At 30.9% G+C, this 22,281-nt stretch overlaps 2 protein-coding genes and 2 long non-coding RNA genes across 12 annotated transcripts in view; 3 read left to right on the forward strand and 1 right to left on the reverse strand.

Moving 5' to 3' along the window:
* The first annotated feature begins 1,203 nt into the window (after window positions 1-1,203).
* LOC105831067 (GPI transamidase component PIG-S) overlaps window positions 1,204-22,281 on the forward strand; it is a 293,030-nt gene continuing 271,952 nt past the window's right edge. Inside the window, exon 1 of the mRNA XM_036293075.1 lies at window positions 1,204-1,497. Within this exon, the coding sequence (XP_036148968.1) occupies window positions 1,464-1,497 (34 nt within the window). The 5' untranslated portion in view covers window positions 1,204-1,463. The remainder of the gene's footprint in view (window positions 1,498-22,281) is intronic.
* Window positions 2,332-5,215, forward strand: LOC105839110. Its single transcript, XR_001139276.3, has 2 exons — window positions 2,332-4,464; window positions 4,854-5,215. It is a non-coding gene; the product is annotated as an uncharacterized LOC105839110 (long non-coding RNA).
* LOC105835494 (protein I'm not dead yet) overlaps window positions 9,856-22,281 on the reverse strand; it is a 104,511-nt gene continuing 92,085 nt past the window's right edge. For 4 of the 9 annotated variants that reach the window (XM_012678834.3, XM_036293072.1, XM_036293073.1 and 1 more), the window contains 4 exons: window positions 16,026-16,151; window positions 14,299-14,628; window positions 13,210-13,588; window positions 9,856-10,535 (listed from right to left, as the gene is read on the reverse strand). In XM_012678834.3, the coding sequence (XP_012534288.1) occupies window positions 10,284-10,535; window positions 13,210-13,588; window positions 14,299-14,628; window positions 16,026-16,151 (1,087 nt within the window). In that variant the 3' untranslated portion in view covers window positions 9,856-10,283. The remainder of the gene's footprint in view (window positions 10,536-13,209; window positions 13,589-14,298; window positions 14,629-16,025; window positions 16,152-22,281) is intronic. The other 5 variants (XM_036293070.1, XM_028188975.2, XM_028188971.2 and 2 more) reach the window with 2 other exon arrangements.
* On the forward strand, window positions 10,535-11,941 carry LOC114253905. The gene is made up of 2 exons (XR_003625324.2): window positions 10,535-10,949; window positions 11,274-11,941. It is a non-coding gene; the product is annotated as an uncharacterized LOC114253905 (long non-coding RNA).

Below are 22,281 nucleotides of genomic sequence, written 5' to 3' on the forward strand. Positions count from 1 at the left end.
AGCGTCAAGCGTCAGAGTGAAAAGGCACCTTTACGGCTAAAATACTCCATTGTAGATGGCCCTTTATGTCATGGTTATGTCAATTCATGTGTGAGGACCTCATAGACCTTAGGGCCACCGCACAAACTCTTCCATAACGCGTTACGTTACGTTAAGTACTCCATACGAACTTAAGTTGTACTTAAAATTTAACTTAAATCAACGCACAAAGAAATCCTTAACGTAAGAACTTAAGAACTTACGTTAAAAGTTTCTTTGTGCGTTGATGTAAGTTTAATTTTAAGTACGAACTTTGATTTAGGGCCACCGCACAAACTTTTTCATAACGCGTTACGTTACGTTAAGTACTCCATACGAACCTAAGTTGTACTTAAAATTTAACTTAAATCAACGCACAAAGAAATCCTTAACGTAAGAACTTAAAAACTTACGTTAAAAGTTTCTTTGTGCGTTGATGTAAGTTTAATTTTAAGTACGAACTTAGATTTATGGAGCACTTAACGTAACGTAACGTGTTACGAAAAAGCTTGTGCGGTGGCCCTTAGGTTCGTATGGAGTACTTAACGTAACGTAACGCGTTATGGAAGAGTTTGTGCGGTGGCCCTTAAGCTGGTCACACACACTTTCCGTAGAACGTAACAGTAAGATTTCGACATGTTGGATTGGGCGACCGTAACAGTAAGCGACTAAATCAAGTACGTGATTGGTCAAAACCTTACTGTTACGTTCTACGGAAAGTGTGTGTGACCCGCTTTATGGAGCACTTAACGTAACGTAACGCGTTATGGAAGAGTTTGTGCGGTGGCCCTTATAGATATGGACTGAATACCAAGCGAAACCGTGTCCATTGGTTTGTTCGCGTCGCCATGCCCCGACATGATTCTACTCACTCCAACGCATTCTAATAGGTCGGCGTCATCGGAATTAACGTATTGGAGTGCGTTGGGGTGAATAGGAGCATGTCGGAGCATGTGACGCGAACAGACCCCATACTTCTCTCTCTAAAGAGTCCGGAAATATGTTTCGCGCATGCTTGTACATATTATACAATGATTGGATACGTTTTGGTCACGTGTTTTAACTTATGTGTGTGTATATATATGTATATACATATGTATGTATGTGTGCTGACATGCGCGATAGTTATTTCCGGTAACTTTAGAGAAAGAAGTACTAAAAAGTCTGTTTCTCTCTCGCACCTCTTCTGGACACTGTTTTTTATACACAAACTCTGTAGGCAATTGCCAGTCCATATCTATAAGGTCTATGGAGGGCCTTTAGTTCTCGTCCATAAGCGTATACTTAGCGAGGGCGTTGCAAACACTGGTACCAAGAAACTAATGGGAGTTGGTAACCCCTGGCTACCCCTCTCAAAAGGCTAGAAAACGAACAAGACTAAAGTGTGTTTTCTTCTTATTTAGTATCTGTCTTCTCCATAAAATAGTAGTGAGATAGTGGAAAAAATGGAAAGCATCGATTATGATTTTAATATAGATGGTAAGTAAAATTATATAGATTTATTCTATAATTTTTTTATATAAATATGAATGTGCAAATGCAATATATATTTCATGTGCCATAGATTCTCATGACCATAGAACATCCTGCATTTAAAATATCATATTTTATATAATAAATATTTTATTAATAAAACTGCATTTATTTGATATCGTTCTGTGTAAAAATTAATTTTGAAAACCAAAGCCGTTATTCTATAACTGATAAACACTAAATGTAACATATATTTATAGGTTATAAAACCTGTCGTGCTGATGAAATAAAATTAGCACGCATAAGTATGACGAATTTAATTGAAATAATATGTTCTAACGCATATTAAAAATATATTGACCATACAATCTAAATAAAAAGTTGTTAATATTACGGAAACAATTGTTTAAATTTTAGCACATATTTGGACTCCATGAAATCAGTAGTTTTAATTACATAAAATTAAAATAGTGAAAGTTTAGTTTGTATAATCATTTATTTTGTATAATAAGATTTTACGATAAATATACAAGGTATCCCAAAACATGTCGGTCAACGCTCGTAAAAAGGTAGAAGGGATCGAGATGAACATAAAAGTCCAATATTGTCTTGGGTTAGGTCTTGGGTTAGGTTCACCAATAATCGAGGTATTAATTTTTCTAATTATGCGAACGAGAGCGCGCCGAGGGAAGAGCTCGATCTGCTCGAGCCATAACACAAAAGAAAAAATCTATCGTGAATGTATGATAAGCTTTCATTAATTTACTGTTCACAATTATGATAAAAATTAATTAGATTATTTGCAGATTCCATACGTTAATATCTCGATTACGGATGGACCTAACCCAAGAAAATATTGGATTTTTATGTTTATTTTGATGCCTTTTATCTTTTTACGAGCGTTGACCCACATGTTTTGGGACAATCTGTATAGAAAAAGTCATATCTCACTGATTTTTGCTTTAATATGTTGTAGAGGAAAGTATTCTGAGTAATTCTGTGTAAGAATTTTGTAGAGGATGACATTAGTTTCAGAAATATAACAAATTAAAGTTGAAATATTTTATTACTTTTATTTATGCATTAAAAACTAATATTATGTAAAAACTAAAATGTTTGTATATACTGTATTAATCTGTTTTGGCCTGGTCTTTTTCGCTGCACTGCTGCACTGGTGCAATAAGTTAGAGTGAGAAAAAATATATGTTTTACTCTAATCTGTTGCACCAATGCAGCAGTGCAGTGAAAAAGAACAAGCCATTTATGACCTTGTAAGAATAAACAAATCATGGGTATTTTGTCAATAATTCAATACACTGATTTCTTGCAATTGGTTAGAGACTTTCATTATGCAACCACATGAATTTTTTATTTATTTTACTTTAAAAAATCTATTAATTTATTACAATTCTTGTTGAGGATGCAATAAGTTAATAGATTTTTTATTGACTAAAAAGTTATTTGCACATCTTAAATATCCTTAGTGTGAAGCAAATGTAAAATTGAATTGTGAACATATGCTTTTTATGTATCATAATGTTATATATGAACAATATGAAAGTAATGCAAAATGTGTAATTTTACTGTAAATCTGTATTATAAAACATGGTTTTTGAACTATTATTTGAGCATACTGATATGATAAAAAATGTATCAATATATTGATTACAACTAAATTCAGAAATTCTTGTAGTTACATATCAAAGGCTTTTTAATTTTTCAAACTTTAATTTTTTATATTTTTGAAACGTTATTTCCCATTAAATTCTTATGGGAAATTACTCAGACTACTTCTTTCTTTAACACACCCAAGTGATAACAAAATTGGTGAGACATGAGCTTTTTTATATATTTTACATATTGTTGTTTATGCATATTTTTGTTTTTGTTGTTAAAAACGTTGGACATGATTTTTCAACTAGAAACCTAACTTACAATGTTTCCATGTTCTTTGTATATTTTAATATTTACATATTCCTGTAACAGTTTAGTTTTTAATTAATATTTAATAACTTTTTAAACAATCTTTTTAGTGATTAAGTAATTGGATATGTTATAAGTTTTTCACAAATTTTTACAAAAATTTTTAGATAATTAAGTGTGTCTGAACAAAATTGAACAGAGTGATTGCTTATAATGCTGACAAATTGCTGTACATTTATCTTCAAGTATTTTGAATATACAATATTAAAACAATACACAAGTAATGAAGTATATACTTATGTATTGCAGCAGTTTAACAGCAAAATAGCAATATGAAATAATATTAAAAAAAGACCAATTTTGGCTTTCAAAGATAGAAATAAGAGAAAGACTATTTTTTAATCTTTTGAATACAATAAAATGAGTACCAGAGTCAATGTGCACAGTATAAAACACACTACCAGATAAATTTATTCTAATCCTAATTGACTAAGCAATCTGATTAGTGGTGTCTGTTTTCACTGTGCCCATCTAGGCTCCTGATAAAAATTATTAAATTATTCATAGTGTTACCTTGGAAATTAAGCAAGAACATAATGTATTATAGATGGAGCCACAAAATGCATTTGTGTGAGTTTTTTGGAGGAGTTATGTTTTATGTGTGTATGTAAGGGAAGATTTAAGTAATTGGATGTGGGAAGAGAAGAAATTTGGATCAATTATATAAAGTTGAATGAAAATAAAAATGCATCTGGTGAAAAGAAAGCATATTTGAAGAGAAGGGTACATTCTATCTTGTTGAGTTAAAAAGATTGAACTGTTTGCATAATTTGATAGTTTCAAATGTATAGAATGTTATGTTAAAGCTGTACAGATAAATCCTCACAAGTTTAGAAGCAAAATAAGTTGTGCATGGATCGATTATATCCTCTTTGGGTACGAGAAAGTCCAAACAAATTCCATTTACCTATCACTGATGAAGAAAATCTAGACAAACAATATTTTGAGAAAGTAGGGTTTCTTATATAGCCCTGGAATAGGCAATTAAGTGTAGGTACCGAAATTTTAACAAAAAATTCTGAAAAACTAAACTTTAAACTTTAAACGCGTTTTTCTCGAAATTATTTTTTTTGAGCTGGAGTAGTAAATTGCAAACGTATAATAAATTCATACAATTTTTGTTTTTTTTTAATAGAAAAAACTCTATAATTGACTACAATCATTTCAATATCTATTATATAACAATTTTTGTCTAGTGCAATAAAATAGATCAAAATTTTAATGAAATAATTTTTTTTAACGGTCGCCATTTTGTTTAGTTAAAATTAATTGTTTAGTTAAAAAATTAATTTGTTTAGTTTAAAAAAAATTAATTTTTCTAGTTTATATTCCATACAAACACTCTTAGATCGGAAAACCATTAATTATGTTATTTTCAGATGACTACATCTGCAGATGAAGATCTGCGCCAACAAGGTACTTTTTTTAGGAAAGCCTCTCTGTGACGTGCTACCACAACCATCTACATAAGTTTTATATATTGAAATTATGATTTTTATATTTTTATATTACAACTATAACAGATATTGTGGAAAAAATTTGGTTAAAAAAATTTAACATTGTTAATGCCCGAAACAATAATTAAAAAAAATGCTATATTTTAAAGTCTGCAAGAATATACCCTTAAACATGGGAATAGAAAGGTTCCTGTATGTTTAATTACTTGAACTATTCTAAAGTTACTCTGTATATTTAATTACTTCAATTTTTATAATGCTACTCAACAAAATGCTTTAACTGCTTATTGTATAATCTTATTATGCCATAGTCACAAAACTAAGATGATTAGCTTTTTACTAATCTTTTAATCTTGTTCTTTAGCAAACTTGGAACGAAAATGCGTGATACTGACCTAGTTTACACCGTACGTTTAGTCCGCGACTTATACACTATATTGACTATATTCGACCCAAACACAATAGATCACAAACACGATGTAAACACTCGCGGAATTGTTTGGGTCAGGCCACTTTTTCACAATTCCTGACCCATCTTAGGCCATACAACGTAACGCGTGTAAACGGTGGTGTACTATAAAGCGGTGTAAGTGTACTAGCAAATGTTTATAGATGGATCTTCTTTATAGTGTACACATATAAACTACTTGCCTACATTAGTCCAAACTTATGTATAAGTCTACACGGTGTAAACAATTTGTTACTAGCCTACCTTAGGTCGCGGTATAGGTCAGGGCATAGGTCAAGTCGCGCGGTGCAAACTAGGCCATTGGTTCCATTTTTTTGTATTTAAACATTTTTTGTTTTACAAAAATAATATGATAAACAGGTCAATGTATCGAGCCAAGACAAATTTTCTTAATACATTATAATTAATTAGATCTGCCTCTGACTACCGAACGTTACATTTGTCTCTAGTGCTTTGTCGAATACTCTGTGTGTTGTTGCTCTTTTTAATATTGTGTTTTAAGATCTGCGATTAACATATATAAGTTTACAGTTTTCTGCAATATGCATACCAGTTTATGTTATTCACAACACAGTTTCCATTGTTTTTAATCTTATAAATTTATTTTAATATAAAAACCGACTTACAAAAAAATTTCATTATTTTTTATTTTATTATTCATTTAATTATATTATTGATTGGTTTACGTTTTTATTTATTATGACATAATTTGATACACAATGAGCTGTTTTATGGTTGTTCAATGGTCAACTTTTAACTGTTTAATTATATTTTCATGTCCATCACTTCATTCATGTTTTAAGTTCATACATATTGGTAATGTATTATGACTGAATAGGACTAAGTATAGTCGAAACGTTTCTTTAACACAGTGTTATTAGTCGCGTTTATAATTATATAATGTTTATCTAATTAATTACAATGTATTAAGAAAATTTGTCTTAGCTCGATACATTGACCTGTTTATCATATTATTTTTGCTTAGCATTAACGAGCCCTTTATAATTGTTTGTATTGTTGTTTTTTGTTTTATCTTTAAAAATTTTTTGAACTTATGTTTTAATTTTAACTAATTTTTTCTAACTTGTATTTACATTCTGATCAATTGAAAAATAAATCAACGTATATAGTTTAAGTTGATTTATTTTTCAATCTATATTATAATTAGAGGTGTTCGCATCTTTCAGAAAAATGTCTCGCATTGTTGAGGCTAGTAATGTATATGTGTATGTACATGTCTAAAGTGTTATAACAGTAACATGACGTGTGAGTAACAATTACACGATGTCAAACTTTACAACTACTATGATGACTTATAATGGAAAAAATGTCAATTTATTTTTTGTTCAAATATATGTTCTTCCTCAATTTTTAAGGTATTATCGAAGCCCTTTTTTAATAATCTTTGTATTTCGTAGAATTTTTAAATAATTTGTGTATTCAGGAGGTTAAAATCTACATAAAACATAATTTCTTTGACATCTTTAGAGGCCGGAATTGATTCTTTTTAACATATTCTTACCTCATGTTATCAACAATGTAACAGCATTATATGATTCTATTAATTATTATGACAACATAACAGTAAGCACGAATTTTGAATCAATTGGTCATTATCCAAATATTCAAATTATAATAGGCTTGTTTTTCTTTTTTGCTGTACTGCTACATTAAGGCAACAAATTAGAATGAGATAAATATATATGTTCCTCACTCTAACTTATTGCACCAGTGTAGTAGTGCAGCAAAAAACAATAGGCATTATGTGTTTATATTATCGCTAGTATGTTGCTTATAATCATATGTTATCATGTTGTCAAAATTGCAGCAATTGAGTCCATATTTGTTGGCAAATTGTTTTCATGATATGATAATAGCAACTTGTGAGCAATATGCTGGCAACTTTGAATTGTCATCATCAAAATTTGTGCTGTTGCCATTATGTTGCCATAATAATTTGTAAGATTATATAATGCTGTTATAGTGCCGACAATACGAGCTGTTCTTGGTGCTGCTATCTTTGCTGTCAAACTGTTGACAATACATACTGTTGTCTATGTGTTGCTTTAATATTGATGTATTTGAAATTATTGAAAACAAGTATAAGGTAAGCATCATAAACAATGACAGATTTGTATGATTTTGCTTAGATATATTTTGCTTTGTTATCTGGGTAAGTTGTCGCTAAATTGTTAGCTCAAAATTGTTATATTGTTAAAGCATAAATTTTTTAAATGCGAACTCAGTTGCTACAATTAAGGTAACGTGTCTGTGTTGTTACGGACTTATTACTTGAGTTATAATGTATGTATTGCTATCAAAATTGCAACTAAAACTGAATCACATTTATTCACATTTATTGACAATGTGATGCTATCGTAATGATAAGTAGTAACTTGTCAGCAATTTTGAAATTATCATCAAAATTTATGTTGTTACATTATTATTATAATTTTACTTGGACAGTGTATATTATTGTCAATCCAAGGTAACTTTAATGCTATTATTTTATTGTTAATTATACATTATTATTTGCATGTTGGTATATTCAAAATAGTTGACAAAGAATTATCAACATAATAAGCAAACACACATTTGTATGATTTTGTTTAAACACACTTTGTTGTTTATCATGTTTTAATTTTTGAGCAATATACCGGAAACAATATAAACACATTGCTTTCTGGTCGAATGTCATTAACTTTTGAGTGTTGAAACAATTATTATATAGGATATTTGTTCAAATTTTATAAGAGAATTCTCTGAGAATGTAGTTTTTCAAGAATTTTATTGAAAATTCTAGATGGATTAGAGAATGTTTAAATACAGCTTTGACATAAATTAATTTAATTATTATTCAATTATTATTTTTCTTTTAACATTTTTTTTTAATTAACTCTTTTAATGTCTTCAGAAAATCAAAGATATATACTGTAAAGATTGATATGGCTAAAAGAATTTCTTGGGTCATTGTTTGCGGATCTGACGTCAAACTCTTAAAATTCAAAAACATTTAAAATGGCGGATAGAACATGTTAGGTGAAATTTTACAATAATTATTTTGTTTCTAAACGTGTATCAGATGTTTTTCGAGGATGCTGAATACGAATCTGATATCAGTTATTGAAGTTAAGAGTAGTGTATCTAATATGGTAAATCAAAATCTCAGAAAGGTGTTAACATTTCCTCTAAATCTATGTAGGAAATATGTTTGAGGGTGCTCTTATATTATCATTGATCATGCATCTTATATTAGATTTTTAATTATTGTACAAATAGTTTTTATTTGCTTGATAAGCATTTTGTCATGAATCTCAGATTTTCAAAATCTTATTCCAGATTTGTAATGTGTAAACCCTAAAATTTTTAGATACAGTTTTAGAGAAAAATAGAATGTTTTTAACATTTCTATCAACCATATTGGATGCGCTATTTTGAAATTTGAAATCTTGTGACGTAGATATAGAGAATAAGACTGTATTCCAAAATTTACTGCCAGTACTGAAAATCTATAGTGCAAGTAACATGAACTATAGATTTTCAGTACTGGTAATGCATTTCAGAGCATAGCCTAAGTAAACATCTTTTTGACATTTTGGTCCATCATACTGGATCTACCATTTTGAATTTTGGAAACTTAACAACACATTCATGATCAGCGAAACTGAAATCATCAATAAAATTATACAAAATTTATAGGAAATTTTACTACAGGAGTTTGTTTAGCTTGTTTACTGTATAGTTCCATTTTTCCATTTTTTTGTAAAATTGATACCTATAATTTATTCCATTAACTTGAATAAGGTTGACTCGAATTTTTATACTCTCTGGTTTTAGCAATATTGTGAAATGGGAAGGAACAACAAATGTCTCGCTAGATTTTAAGCATAGGACTGAAATTTTAATCACGTATGAGATGAATATTATTATACACTGAGGATGGCCGAAGAAAATGTGCCGAAACGTTTGTACTAAGATTTTCCTGTAGAAAAAATATATTATATAGCAAACACCAACCAACTTTGGTTCTATCAGCATTTCTATTACACTAACTCGTATTAAATTAATACCAAGAGCCTTTATACACATTATCATTATTTGGATATAGATTTAGCTCACCAAAAATACTGAATCTGAAAAGTGATTAAACACACTAATTTAGAGCGATGTATTATCACTAATATTATAAAAATTCATGAGTCACAATGTACGTGAATGTATGTACGTGGATATGTACTTACTGTTAATTACCTACATTTTGTATTGTCAAAGAAAAACAATTAATAAAACAGAAGAGAGAATTTAAATTTCAAAATAAAATGGTATAAACTTCCTTGAATATTAATAAAAGTCCATGAAAATATATTGCGATAAAAATTAAATATTCCCGAAAATTCTACGTTTTTCCAATGTAAACATTTTGTATTATTGAAGTGATAATTATAAACTCAAAAATAATTCTTTACATGAAATGTTGAAATTTATTTGTTTTCAAAAATATTTACTATTATAATTCTCATATAAAATATTTAATGAAAAATAACATTACTTCAAAATTGTTCTAGGAAGATACATATTATACAATCATTATTATCTTTAATATAACAATTTCTTATGATAACGTTATTAATACACAGGATATTGTACGATCTGTAGTCTATTCTTCATGAAACTATGCTTATTTTTTAAAGCATTGTATATCTTTAAAATTTTTAAAAATATATATGTAGAAAATAAATTTTAATGCAGGAAAAAAATTAAAAATATGTGGTGCGAGTAGTACCTTTGTCATTATAAAAAATATTTTTTGTTTTTTTGGTGAAATGAAACATAAATATCGCATAGAAAAAAAGAGGGAATATATGTAAGATGCGTAAATATTGCTATGTAGCCCATTCGGGAAATTCTGATAGATTAAATACATATGTGCCCCAAGTAGAGAACGCAACTGCAGTGACAACAAGTGTGATGATACTAGGTCCGATACCAGCAATCATAAAATCTTTTGTTTTTATATGCCCTGCGGCACTAGCGATTGCGTTTGGTGGAGTACCGACTGGTAAATGGAACGAAAAGGAACAGCAAAGAGCTGCTGGCAGCATTAAATACAAGGGATGTATTTTAATAGCCACACACTGAAAAAGAAAAAAATAAAGTTCTGTTGTAATCCTTGAAAGTTAACTTATATTTTTTATATTGTAGGAATAACCTTTTGAGACAATAGTTTCTATAATAATAAAGTAACTTAAGGGGCTACATACACCTAGAAATTTTGAAAAAATGAATTTTTCGTTTTTTTGGTATTTGGAAAGTATAAGGTCTTGAGAATATCTCTTGCAAGTTTCAAAGTGATTCCTTAAAAATTGTCGGAGATATAGCGAGAAAGATCCAAACGCGTTTAACGATGCTGGGGCGCGATGAGCGCCTTCTAATCCTTTGCAACAGATAGCTTACACAAGAATATTACGCCGGCAAGCTAGAATCGAAGCCTTTGATGCCGCTACATCTGGGGAGGGTTCACTGTATGGTCCTGGAGTGGATGACTTTATGTAAGTTTGAAAAAAAATTATCTACGTTTTAACCAAATATCAAACTTTAAACGCGTGCCAAAAATATCTTGGAAACGGCTGGACCGATTTACTTAAAATTCGAAGGGCTTAATCTACACAAAAAAGGCAGTCTTTATCGTGGCGGTTTTTTTAGAGATTTTATTTTTTTTAAAGTTAAAAAAACGACCGATTTTTACCCTAAAAAATTGCTTTTTTTTTTAAACGGCCGCCATTTTGCCAAAAATCGATATTTTAAAAATCGGCCACGATAAAGACTAGATAATATCATTCAGTTTAAGAAAATTCTAGGGTGGTCTGTTTCAGATAAGTCCTGTACGAGCTGCAATTGGCACCGCGGAGCACCTTTTTTTAACAAGGTCTTGCGACGAGGACAATATCTCCGCCATTTTTAAATATTTTTAGTTTAAATTTATTCTGAAACATGTTCTAAGAATGTATTTTAAAGTAAAGAAAACTAGGATTAATTACATACATTACGTTTCGAAAAAAAAATCGAGAAAGAGACCTATTTTTTACGTCTCTGGGTGTATGTAGCCCCTTAAAGAAGATCTTGTTTTTAAAAAGTTTTTAGAGCCATTTACTTTGTTTCTGACTTAAAATTTTTTTCATTAAAAATTTAATATGGCAAGCAAAAGTAAAACAACCTGATTTATTATGAAACTTTCAAAAGTTATAAGATATTGAATTTGAATATATTGAATTTAAATCGTCAAAATATCAAAATATAAATATCTCATTCTAACTTATTGCACCAATGCAGCAGTGCAGCGAAAAAGAACAGCTCAATAGAGTGCAAGAACCAACCAAAAGAATATCAGGCGATTAAAAAGACAATTAAATAACCTGGATATATATTATGAGTTTTTATATCTAACTCTTCTATTTGCTTATGTTATAATCAAGATTTAAGAGTTAATGCACTTGTAGGCATTACCACACTGAGCTAACACGATTTAAATAAAAAAAAACTAGAAATTTGATGTTAACTTAACAATATTAAAAATTCTTTAAAATTATTTTTACAATAATCTGATTATTTTTTTAAAGAATCAAAAAATTCTGTCCACAATATTGGATTTATTATTTTGAATTTAATTTATTATTTATTATTGAATTTATTTTTAACCTTAGATTCGAATAAAATGTTATTAATTTCTCATAAGTTTTATAAAATTTGAATGAACAGTTTACAAAATATAAGAAAATGATCCAAAATAATTGTTCTTCCATAAAGAATTAATAATAAAGGATAAAATATAAATAAAAATTCTTGTTTGGTTACTGAAGAATTTTCTATTAATCCTAATGTCAAAAAGTATCTTACATAAAAGTACAACATAGTTTATCATTTAATGTTGAATTAGACCGATTCTGTTTTTATAGATATTAAAAATTTATTATTTGAAAGTTAATTATTAATTTATAAAAAGGCATGAAATTAAAATCGAATTTATTGAAATTATTTCTTTTCTGTAAAGCTGATTGGTTTCTATGTTGCGCTAATTTTATGCGCTTTTATCATCGCGAAGTTAGCAAATAATAATTTATATACACAGTCTGTCCCATTTCCGATGAGACTGGCTTAAATTAAAGAAAAAGACTCTTTGTATTTAATTTTTTTCATAATATATATTCAAAATAATCCTTTTCCGAGTCAATACAGCGTTGTAAGCGATCATGAAACTTGTCGAAGCATCTCTGTACTCGATGGCTGGAATAGCCTTGAGGATGTCGGTCGAACCCTTCTGGATGATAGGAATCGTACTGTAGGTGTTTCTCTTTATTGCTAATTTAAGTTTAGGAAATAGCCAGAAGTCGCACGGCGCTAGATCAGGCGAGTACGGCGGGTGGTCAATCGTTATAATGCGTTTTTTGGCCAAAAACTCGTACAATTATAGTGATATTCGCTCTTTATTTCATAGCGATTTTTTGACAAACATTGGACGTTTGATTATAATGTCATAACTATTGACAGAACAATGGGAACGCTACGAAATTTGGTGTGAAGATAGATGAAAGATGTGTCTACAAAGTTCAATAGATACATCAGAGATGGCGCTGCAATCGGCTGTTAATTTGAACCAGTTTTATCGGAAATGGGACAGACTGTGTATATTGTTATTATTACAATATATTTTTAAGGCGTAAAAAATTAAATAGCGCTTGCAAAGCGTGCGTCTGTCTACTAATTAATTTCCGTTATTATACTTAAATTTGTCACTAACTTTGTTATACTCACCATTTCCGCTAATACTGGCAGTATAATGTTTGCGACGGCCACATTGGCTGTTAATTCCGTTACGTTCTCGGCAAAAAAGCAGACAATCAACAATATTGCCACTATGTTAATTTTTTTTAGACCTATTAGATATTGGCCGAGCATTTCTGATAAGCCCGATGTAGTGCTACCTTCTGAAATGGCAAACCCACCACCTAACACAAAAATTAGACTCCAATGCAATTTATCGTTTATCATTTTCCATGTTATTAAACCCAATGAAGGTTTTGTGGGCCGTTTGCGTGGATCTTTACTAAACGCGTATAGAAAATCCAACTTTGATGGAATCATGAAGAACAGTATTGTTACACACGCGGCTGCCGTTGAATCCTTAATAGACCTACGAATTAAGAAAAAAAAATTTTTTATATTACATATTTGTTCCATACATGTTATATTACATACATTACATGTTATATTACTTTTTTAAAAACTATTTTAACCCTTCGTATACACATTTATTTTTTCAATCTTTGCATACATACTGAGTGGTTACTATCCATGGAAATTTTCAAACAGCTGTAACTTTTAAAATATTTATGCTAAAATTCTGAAAAAATTTAAGCATTAACTTTAATGTTTATAGAAAGTATTTACATACTTTTGGTATTAAAATTTTAGAAATTTTATATTAAAAAAATTAGTTTTTTTAGTTCTGCAGTTTTTGCAATTTCGAGTTTTTTTTCATTTATTACTGTACTTAAAAGATACGGAGTGCTGAATTTTTATTTATAGGTTGTAACCCAGTGTGTATGCGAAGGGTTAAGATTATATTTTAGGCACATCTAATGCCCCTAAAAATCAATTTTAAATTTTAAAATTTTATCATTTTTAAAAGTATGAAATTGCGAAAATTTTTGTGTAATTTGTAACTAGAATTATGAATTAACATTTATACATAATCTATTTTAAAAGTAATTAAAGTAATTTTTATTTATTTTTTATGACATGCGACAACAGTAACGTACAATGAAGTTTTATGCTAAAATGATGAAAGAATATTTTAGTGATTTTTACAATATTTTAGCGATTTTTATCAATAATACTTACACATTCGAGATATAAGCGGCCCAACCAGGCATAAAACCAGGACTTCTGAAAAACCACAAGAGCACTACGAAAATAAATAAGACACCCACTGAAGACTCATGCCATGAGACAGGTCCAAGTTCCTTGTATCTCTTCTCGATAACCGCCGCTGCGATACGTTCACCCTGTTGCCCAATATCTATGGCACGGGCATCTTTGCTCTCTGGTCTGAAGAGACCCATGTACATCACTTGCAACCACAACCACGTGAGCAAACCCATCAATAGCATGGGCGGCACTGAATACAACATCCAGGAAGCAAAATTTATACCATGACTATTAGGAAACCGCCTAGAAATGAATACAAATTTCAGAATTATTATTTTTTTTAAATTATTAATATTGAAAGACAAATAACTTGGAATTAAAACTTTATAAAATTAATTTGTGTATATAAATATCTATTTTATTTATAAAAACTTTATATTAAGAATATATATTATTTATAAAGCACTAATTATAAAGATGTTATTGCGCGTTTTTATCATTGTAGTACCTTTATTATTCATTGGACATAAAACAAAGATAGTATGATAAAAAGCTAATATCTTTAAAAGTGCGTTCTAAATATAAGCTTTTTTGGACCATAATAAATATCATCAGTAATAAATTAGACAGAAATAGTTTAAGGCTTCTGACAGCAAATGGACGCTTGAAATGAGAAGATTAGACGCGAGCGACACAAAAATCTGAGTGAGTTTCAGATGCGCACAGTGTAAAACTGATACCATTAGTCAAATTCTATAAATTTATTTTAACCCTAACTAACTCAGCAATCTGATTGCTGGTTTTACACTATGCGCATCTGGGATGCTCCCAAATTCTCCCTTCATCTCCAAAGTTTGTTGATAAGAAATATCTATGGAAACAACAGATATTTTTAATCAATAATTTCAAAAACTCCTAGAATATAAATTTTATTCAAATCTAAAAAAATTTACATTTTAATCCGCCATATTAGATCAGCCATTTAAAATTTTGAAATTTTGACTACGGATTTATGATTAACGACCCTAAAAACTTTTAATAAAATATGAGTGCGATGCAAATTGTTCCTAGAAAAAGTCAGACACGAAAGGGTTAAGTTTGAAATCTTAAGATTTCCACAGTACAATATAGTACAATATTTAAGACTTCACAGTACAATATAAAACCAACTGTCCTTGATATTCTACAAGTTCTTTATGATTATGGAATAATTAAGTCGTATACGATATCAAAATTGCCTTTTATTTTTTCCTCTCATTTCTACTGCTTTGTGTGAAAGTTTTAATAAGTTTAAATTTAACAATTAATCGACTGTTGATAAGAATGATTATTAAATTTTTCCATAATTTCAATTGAATACAATATCTTTAAGAATATTAATTAAATATAAATTAGATGTAAATTATAATACAATTAATAAATTTACTGAAATAAAAGGCAGAAAAGTAAAGTTAAAATAATTACCTATTTTTATTTATAAATACATATGAATTATCTTGCATATTTCTTATGTACTTCAAAATTATTTATATACAGATGTTTTTTGCTACTTTTTTCTTTAAAAAATCAAAGGAAAGTAAAATAAAATCTTGTATAGGACACAGTTATGGTATTATATATCACAATTTTTTACATTGTATCTTGATATATTGAAAGTAATACGTTTGCATTTGTCATTTGCATTTGTCACGTGCACATACTTCTCTAAAAAACCCTTCAATGTTAAATTGGTGCCACTTCCGACTATAGTTCCGATACCACCAAGACTGGAAGCATAGGCTGCGACAAGATAATACACCATTGTACTATGCGTTGGTCTCTTGTTTCTAAAAAACAAAAGCTAAGTTAACATTATTATAAAACGAAACTAGATCAGTTAAAGTAAGATCTAAATTTATGAATTCTTTTTGTGAAAAAACAAAAAAAAGATAGAGAAATTATGTTTTAGAGATAAAGAAATTATAAAGGGGTCATACTTTTCTCTGTTTGGCATTCAAATTTTATTGAAAAAATAAAACGTTGTTATACAAGTTCTTTCATAAATTTTATTTTTAAAAACAGCATTTATAATGATCACTGTTGCTTTAGCAGAACTCACAAAAAATGAGTCGATATAGTGATTTTTTAACTTTTTGCTCGATTGCGACAAAATAATTAGTAGCAAATTTGATTAGACACACTGAATTGTCCTACAAATCTTTAATTTGTTTTATTCACGATTACAGTTTGTCTAAAGTTTGGAGTTAAAGAATTAAATTTTTCAGGTACCACAATTTTTATGTGGCACCATAGCAATATCATTTATGTACCTATAATAAAAATGCACTTCAAAATCCATAGTTCTTAACGCTTACATCACAAGATCCTGCAGCAATGATAAAGGAGAGAGGAGAGTTCATGGGTATTCCGAAATTCTTGTATATCTTTTTGTCAAAATAAAAGTTGAGTTTTTTATTTAATACAAAGTATAAGGTCAATATAAATTTATCTTTAGGAGCATGTGTTTCTATCTGTCGTTAATGCTTTTAATCGCTAATTCAATAGGAATATTTGTAAAATGAGATACTATGACTAATGAAATTAAAATAAAATTATTAGTTAAATATAACCTGTTCAATTTTTTAAATTAATTGGAAGCTTTAATATGGCTGTTAGCCTTAGATATGTTACTGTAGGAGGTCACTTGATGTAAGAAATTTGCTAAAGAAGAAAGGGAACTGTCAACAGAAGATATAATAATCTAGAAAGGTTGGTTTTTTGTAGTATTCCCAGCAAACACAGAACATGTTGTAATATTGCTATGATGTTGCTACAATGTTATAACATTGCCGCAATGTTGCTGCTATGTTCTGTGTTTGCTGGGTTTTAGGAAGCCCATAGGCTTTGGGAAAGCTCTCGGAAATATCCTATTACTGTAAACCAGAATTATATATGCCACAATAGAAATGTATTTAGAATTTTCCTATCTTGTGAACAGCGGTCAGTGTGTCAAATTGTGTTAGTGTGCAGATAGGATATTTATTGATTAATTTATTTGTGTTTTTAAATAAATCCATTTTATCTCCATTATCTTTATGTTTTTAATAACGCATAAAATTACTTTTAAAAAAGATAAAAAAGCATCAAGTGTATGGTTTTTCTTTAAGGAAAAGAATCACAAATCCAAGATAGTACTTTTGATTAAATTCAACCAAAATAATACATATAAACATATACACTCACAAGGGAACCTCGCGAACCCGTAAATTCTGATTTTAATGAAACTTGGCATAAATGTAGAGAGGATGAATACATAAATTTAGAAATTTTTAGTTGGTGTCCAAAAACGATTTGAAGAGGTAAAACCGCCCTTCAATGTTGAGACATTTTTGCGGTTTTTTGATATATCTCGTAAACTAAACAAAATATTAAAAAATGTTTCATACAAAAGTTTTACAGCATAAATACCTCCATTTAACTACGCTATTCATTTTTCGAAAAAGAAAAATTTTTTTTATAAAAAAAAATTTTTTTTAAATAAATAGTTAAATAAAGGTATTTATACTGTAAAACTTTTGTATGAAACATTTTTTTATATTTTGTTTAATTTACGAGATATATCGAAAAACCACAAAAATCGTCTCAACTTTGAAGGGTGGTTTTACCCTTTCAAACCGTTTTTGGGCACCAACTAAAAATTTCTAAATTCATGTATTCACCCTCTCTACATTTATGCCAAGTTTAATTAAAATCTGAATTTTTAAGTTCGCGAGGTTCCCTTGTCAGTCCCAAAAAAGCAGTACACTAAAAATTTGGTGGAAATTTATCAAATTTCAAATGATCATAACTTGATCATAAATAATGAAGATAGAAATAAATGCCAAAGTGGAAAATGAAGCTCCGAATGTCCACTTTAAGAATATTTGAATAGCAATTATGCTCGGCCATTTTCTCACAATGGCGAATGATAAAGTGAGAGGATGAAAAATTGATAATCAAAGATCCGAGTTTGGGACGGCGCATGGCGTGAATCAGACATTGTAGTACAATGAGACAAAACGCACATGAAAGTATACAGTGTTAATTTTAAAATGCTTTTTTACCGAGGTCGATGCGATAATTTTTCGCTGAGTTATGCAATAAAAAAAAACAGTTTTTTTTAAATATATGTAGTTAGTCTATGGTTTAGTTGAACAAAAAGAAATGGGCACGCGCGCTTTTTGGCTCTTACAAGCGCCGACCCTTGCGTATATCTTGACAAAAAGAAACGTGTTATTTTGCTTGTTTATGTAGACGACATAATCATTGCATCCAGCAATGAAGCTTTTATCAGATTTCTGAAAGACACGCTCGCCAAGAGAATTGCAATCAAAGACCTTGGAAAAAAATCAACGTATGTCTCGGCATAGAGATATTTAAAGTCAAAGACGGGATTTACTTATTACAAGGTGGATATATTCGTGATATTCTATCAAAATTCGGGATGGCAGACTGCAAGCCAGTACGCACGCTAATAGAAGCTGGAGCTAAACTCGACGCGACGGACGATCCAATCTCCGATGAACTGAACGTCTCATACCGAACTTCTGGGATTACTAATGTACTTGGCACAAGGCACACGTCCCGACATTGCCCACGCTGTAAGTGCGTTGAGCCAATACAACACATCTTACAGCGAAATTACTGGAAGAATGCCAAAAAAGTTCTAAGATACCTCAAGGGCATTATCAATCACGGTCCATACTACACGAAAAGCGGCGAGAATCTCATCGGATTCTCAGATACAGAATGGGGAAATTGCAAGATAGAGTGACAATTTTATACCGGTTTTGTCTTTATATTAGCAAATGCCGTCATATCATAGGAGTCAAGAAAACAGAGCTGTCTTTCTCTCCTCAACCGAGGCCGAATACACCGAGGGAGCGGTGCACTCGCGCACAGTTCAAATGGATACGGTGCATTTGCACACGCTGCTTTTGGATACGATATTTTGCGCACCGTTCAGTTGCACACCGTTCACTTGGACACAGTGAGAAATAACTATACCGACGGGGTGTGGGAGGAGGGCCAAAGACCCCCCTTGCACCCCTCCGTGTGTATGTGCGCGCGCGCGCGTGTATATGTTCGTTTTTTCGTGTTCAACTGAACAGTGTGTAAATAAACGGTGCGCAAAATATCGTGTTCAAAAGCACCATGTGCAAATGTACTTTGTCCATTTGAACCGTGTCTGATTGAGTGCTACCCGAATACACCGCTCTCAGCGACGCCGCCAAAGAGGCCGTTTACCTATCCAGATTCCTCTCAAAGAGCTTGGCCTTGGATCACTTTTTAATATGATTTTTTACTACGAGTAGGAAAGCTAGATCTTAATCCTGTCTTCCATTCACGATCAAAGCACATAGACATTAGATGCCATTACATTAGAGAAGCCGTGATCCAACATCAAATCAGTCTTGAGTACACACCTACAGAAGAAATGGTCGCGGACATGCTGACGAAGGCCATACCAAGCGGAAAACACATCTTCTGCACTGAGAGATTCGGAATCGTGGACGGACGTAATTTCCGTACTTGAATTTGAGGGTGGGTGTTACGAGATCCAAATTTCTTTGGACGTCTCAGTCAATCCACATGAAACACATACGCTGCATTACCGATCTTTCTTTAGGGACCGACATCTACATATATCCTTTTTATCTATGCTTCTGGAAGCGCCACTCTACTGCTCTCTCTCGTTGTGCACTTTAATCTATCCTTGGTTTTCTTCCCGAAGTCGCTCTTACATTTGTGTTTATATACGAATAACCGCGCTGATTTTGTATAATCCCACGCTTTACAATAAAAGCGAATTCACACCCGTTCTGTATTATCGGTCGCCTTTACTAACCGCTCTCCTAAACCAAATAGATATTTATATGTATTAAAACATCTGTTTTATATCTAACCTTTGGTATTCGTAATTAAGATATTGGCTGCTTTGCGCTTATACAAGGATGGAATGACGAAGAATAATGATGCAAAGCAGACAAATAAATATTTTATTACAGCTAAATGTTTTATTATAAATATTTTTGTCAAAAAACTTGTTTGCTAAATCTTTCGAATAAATATATTAATTATTATATTGATCTCCCCCTTCTCTCTCATGCGTGTATATTCGGTTTAGCAGCGTCATGTTTTTTGAAAAAATATATTAGGTGTACAACTTTGCTTCCGCCGTTTTTTTTTTCGAAATTCGAGGCTTTATTGTGAAAAAATGGTTATATATTTACGATTCAAAGTATTGCCCATCGCTGGCCACTACTTTCTCCCATCTTTCTGGCAGCATACGAATCCCGCGTTGAAAAAACGGGTCATTTTTTGAGACGATCCACGAATCGATCCAATTTTTTACTTCTTCTTAAGAACGGAAGTGCTGGTCAGCCAGGCCGTGTATCATTAATCGAAACAAGTGATGAACAAGTCAGAGAGCAATGTCCGGAGAATACGGCGGGTGGGGTAGGACTTTCCATTTCAACGTTTCCAAGTATATTTTGACACGCTTTGCGACACAGGATCGAACATTGTCAAGCTGCAAATTACTTTATCGTGTCTATCGTTGTATTGCAGCCGTTTGTCTTTCAGTGCTCGGCTTGAACGCATCAATTGCTTTTGATACCGATCGCCTGTGATTGTTTCAGTCGGTTTTAGTAGCTCATAATACACTGGTCCCACCAAATACAGAGCATGACCTTGGAGCCATGAATATTTAGTTTGGCCGTCGACGTGGAAGCATGGCCGGGAAGTCCTTATGATTTTCTGCGCTTGGGGTAATAAACCCATTTTTTATCCCCAGTCACAATACGGTGCAGAAATCCCTTCCGTCTTTGCCTTGCAAGCAGCTGTTCACAAGCAAACAAACGCCGTTCAACATCTCTCGGCTTCAACTCGTACGGCATCCAATTTCTTTGTTTCTGAATCATTTCCATGACTTTCAGGCGTTTTGAAATAGCTTGTTGAGTCACTCCCAATGATAAAATAAAAAAGTATTGTCGAATAATATTTTGTATCGTACAGATAAAGTCGAGTCAACTGTTATCGTATTTTACGTTGTAACGATTGGAATTATATTGAAAACTTCGATATTGCGTATTGTAATGTACTCTCAAGTCGTATCGAATTATCGTATATTGCGGTAAATTTCGAATAATTATCACGTCGCGTCTCGAAGATCTCTCAAGGAGACTTACGTATTGGATTGTAGTGACGGCTTAAGGGGGCAAGTCATGTAACGCGCTGAAAATTGAGTGATTTTTTGGAATTTTGTTTGAGAAAATTATACAACTAATTGTTTTGCAATTTTCAGGGTATGTTATTGTAATATTGAACTACTAAAAAAATATTTTTTAACAGAAAAATATGTATTTTATAAATAATAATAATGTAAATCTAATGCGTCGACGTTGAAGTCACTTGTCGGCGTGCAATGTAGCGCTGCTTGTATTCATCTGAAACAAAAAAACCAAATAGATTTCTTTTTTGTATGGTTTGCGTTATCGATTGAACCTATTGTTAAAGAAAATAATGCAAAATTGTAAAAATGGCGACACGTAGAAAAAAAAGTATTGATTTTTACGAAAAATTTTTGTGTTAATTATGCAATAAAAATAATTTATTTAAACAATACAATTACAAATAAAGGTTCAATTTATGGAAAAAGTATTTATCTAAATGTATGCACAAGGAGAGCTCAATCGGATGAATAGTTTTTAGGTTATCTTGCACGCCAATTTTAAAAAAGTAGTTTGGAGAAAAACGCGTTTAAAGTTCGAGTAACAAAATTGTTAAAAAATCGTAATTTATTTTAACTTACCGCAGTTTTTTGCTAATCTGCGATTCCAGGGCCATAGAGCAGATCTTCCTGTTTTTCGAACATTTTTCTAACACAGCCAGTTAACATTACAGAGGGATCGAAAGACTGAGTTTCCGACTCGTCTA

This window comes from Monomorium pharaonis, chromosome 10, assembly GCF_013373865.1.
Source record: "Monomorium pharaonis isolate MP-MQ-018 chromosome 10, ASM1337386v2, whole genome shotgun sequence".
Taxonomy (NCBI): Eukaryota; Metazoa; Arthropoda; class Insecta; order Hymenoptera; family Formicidae; genus Monomorium; species Monomorium pharaonis.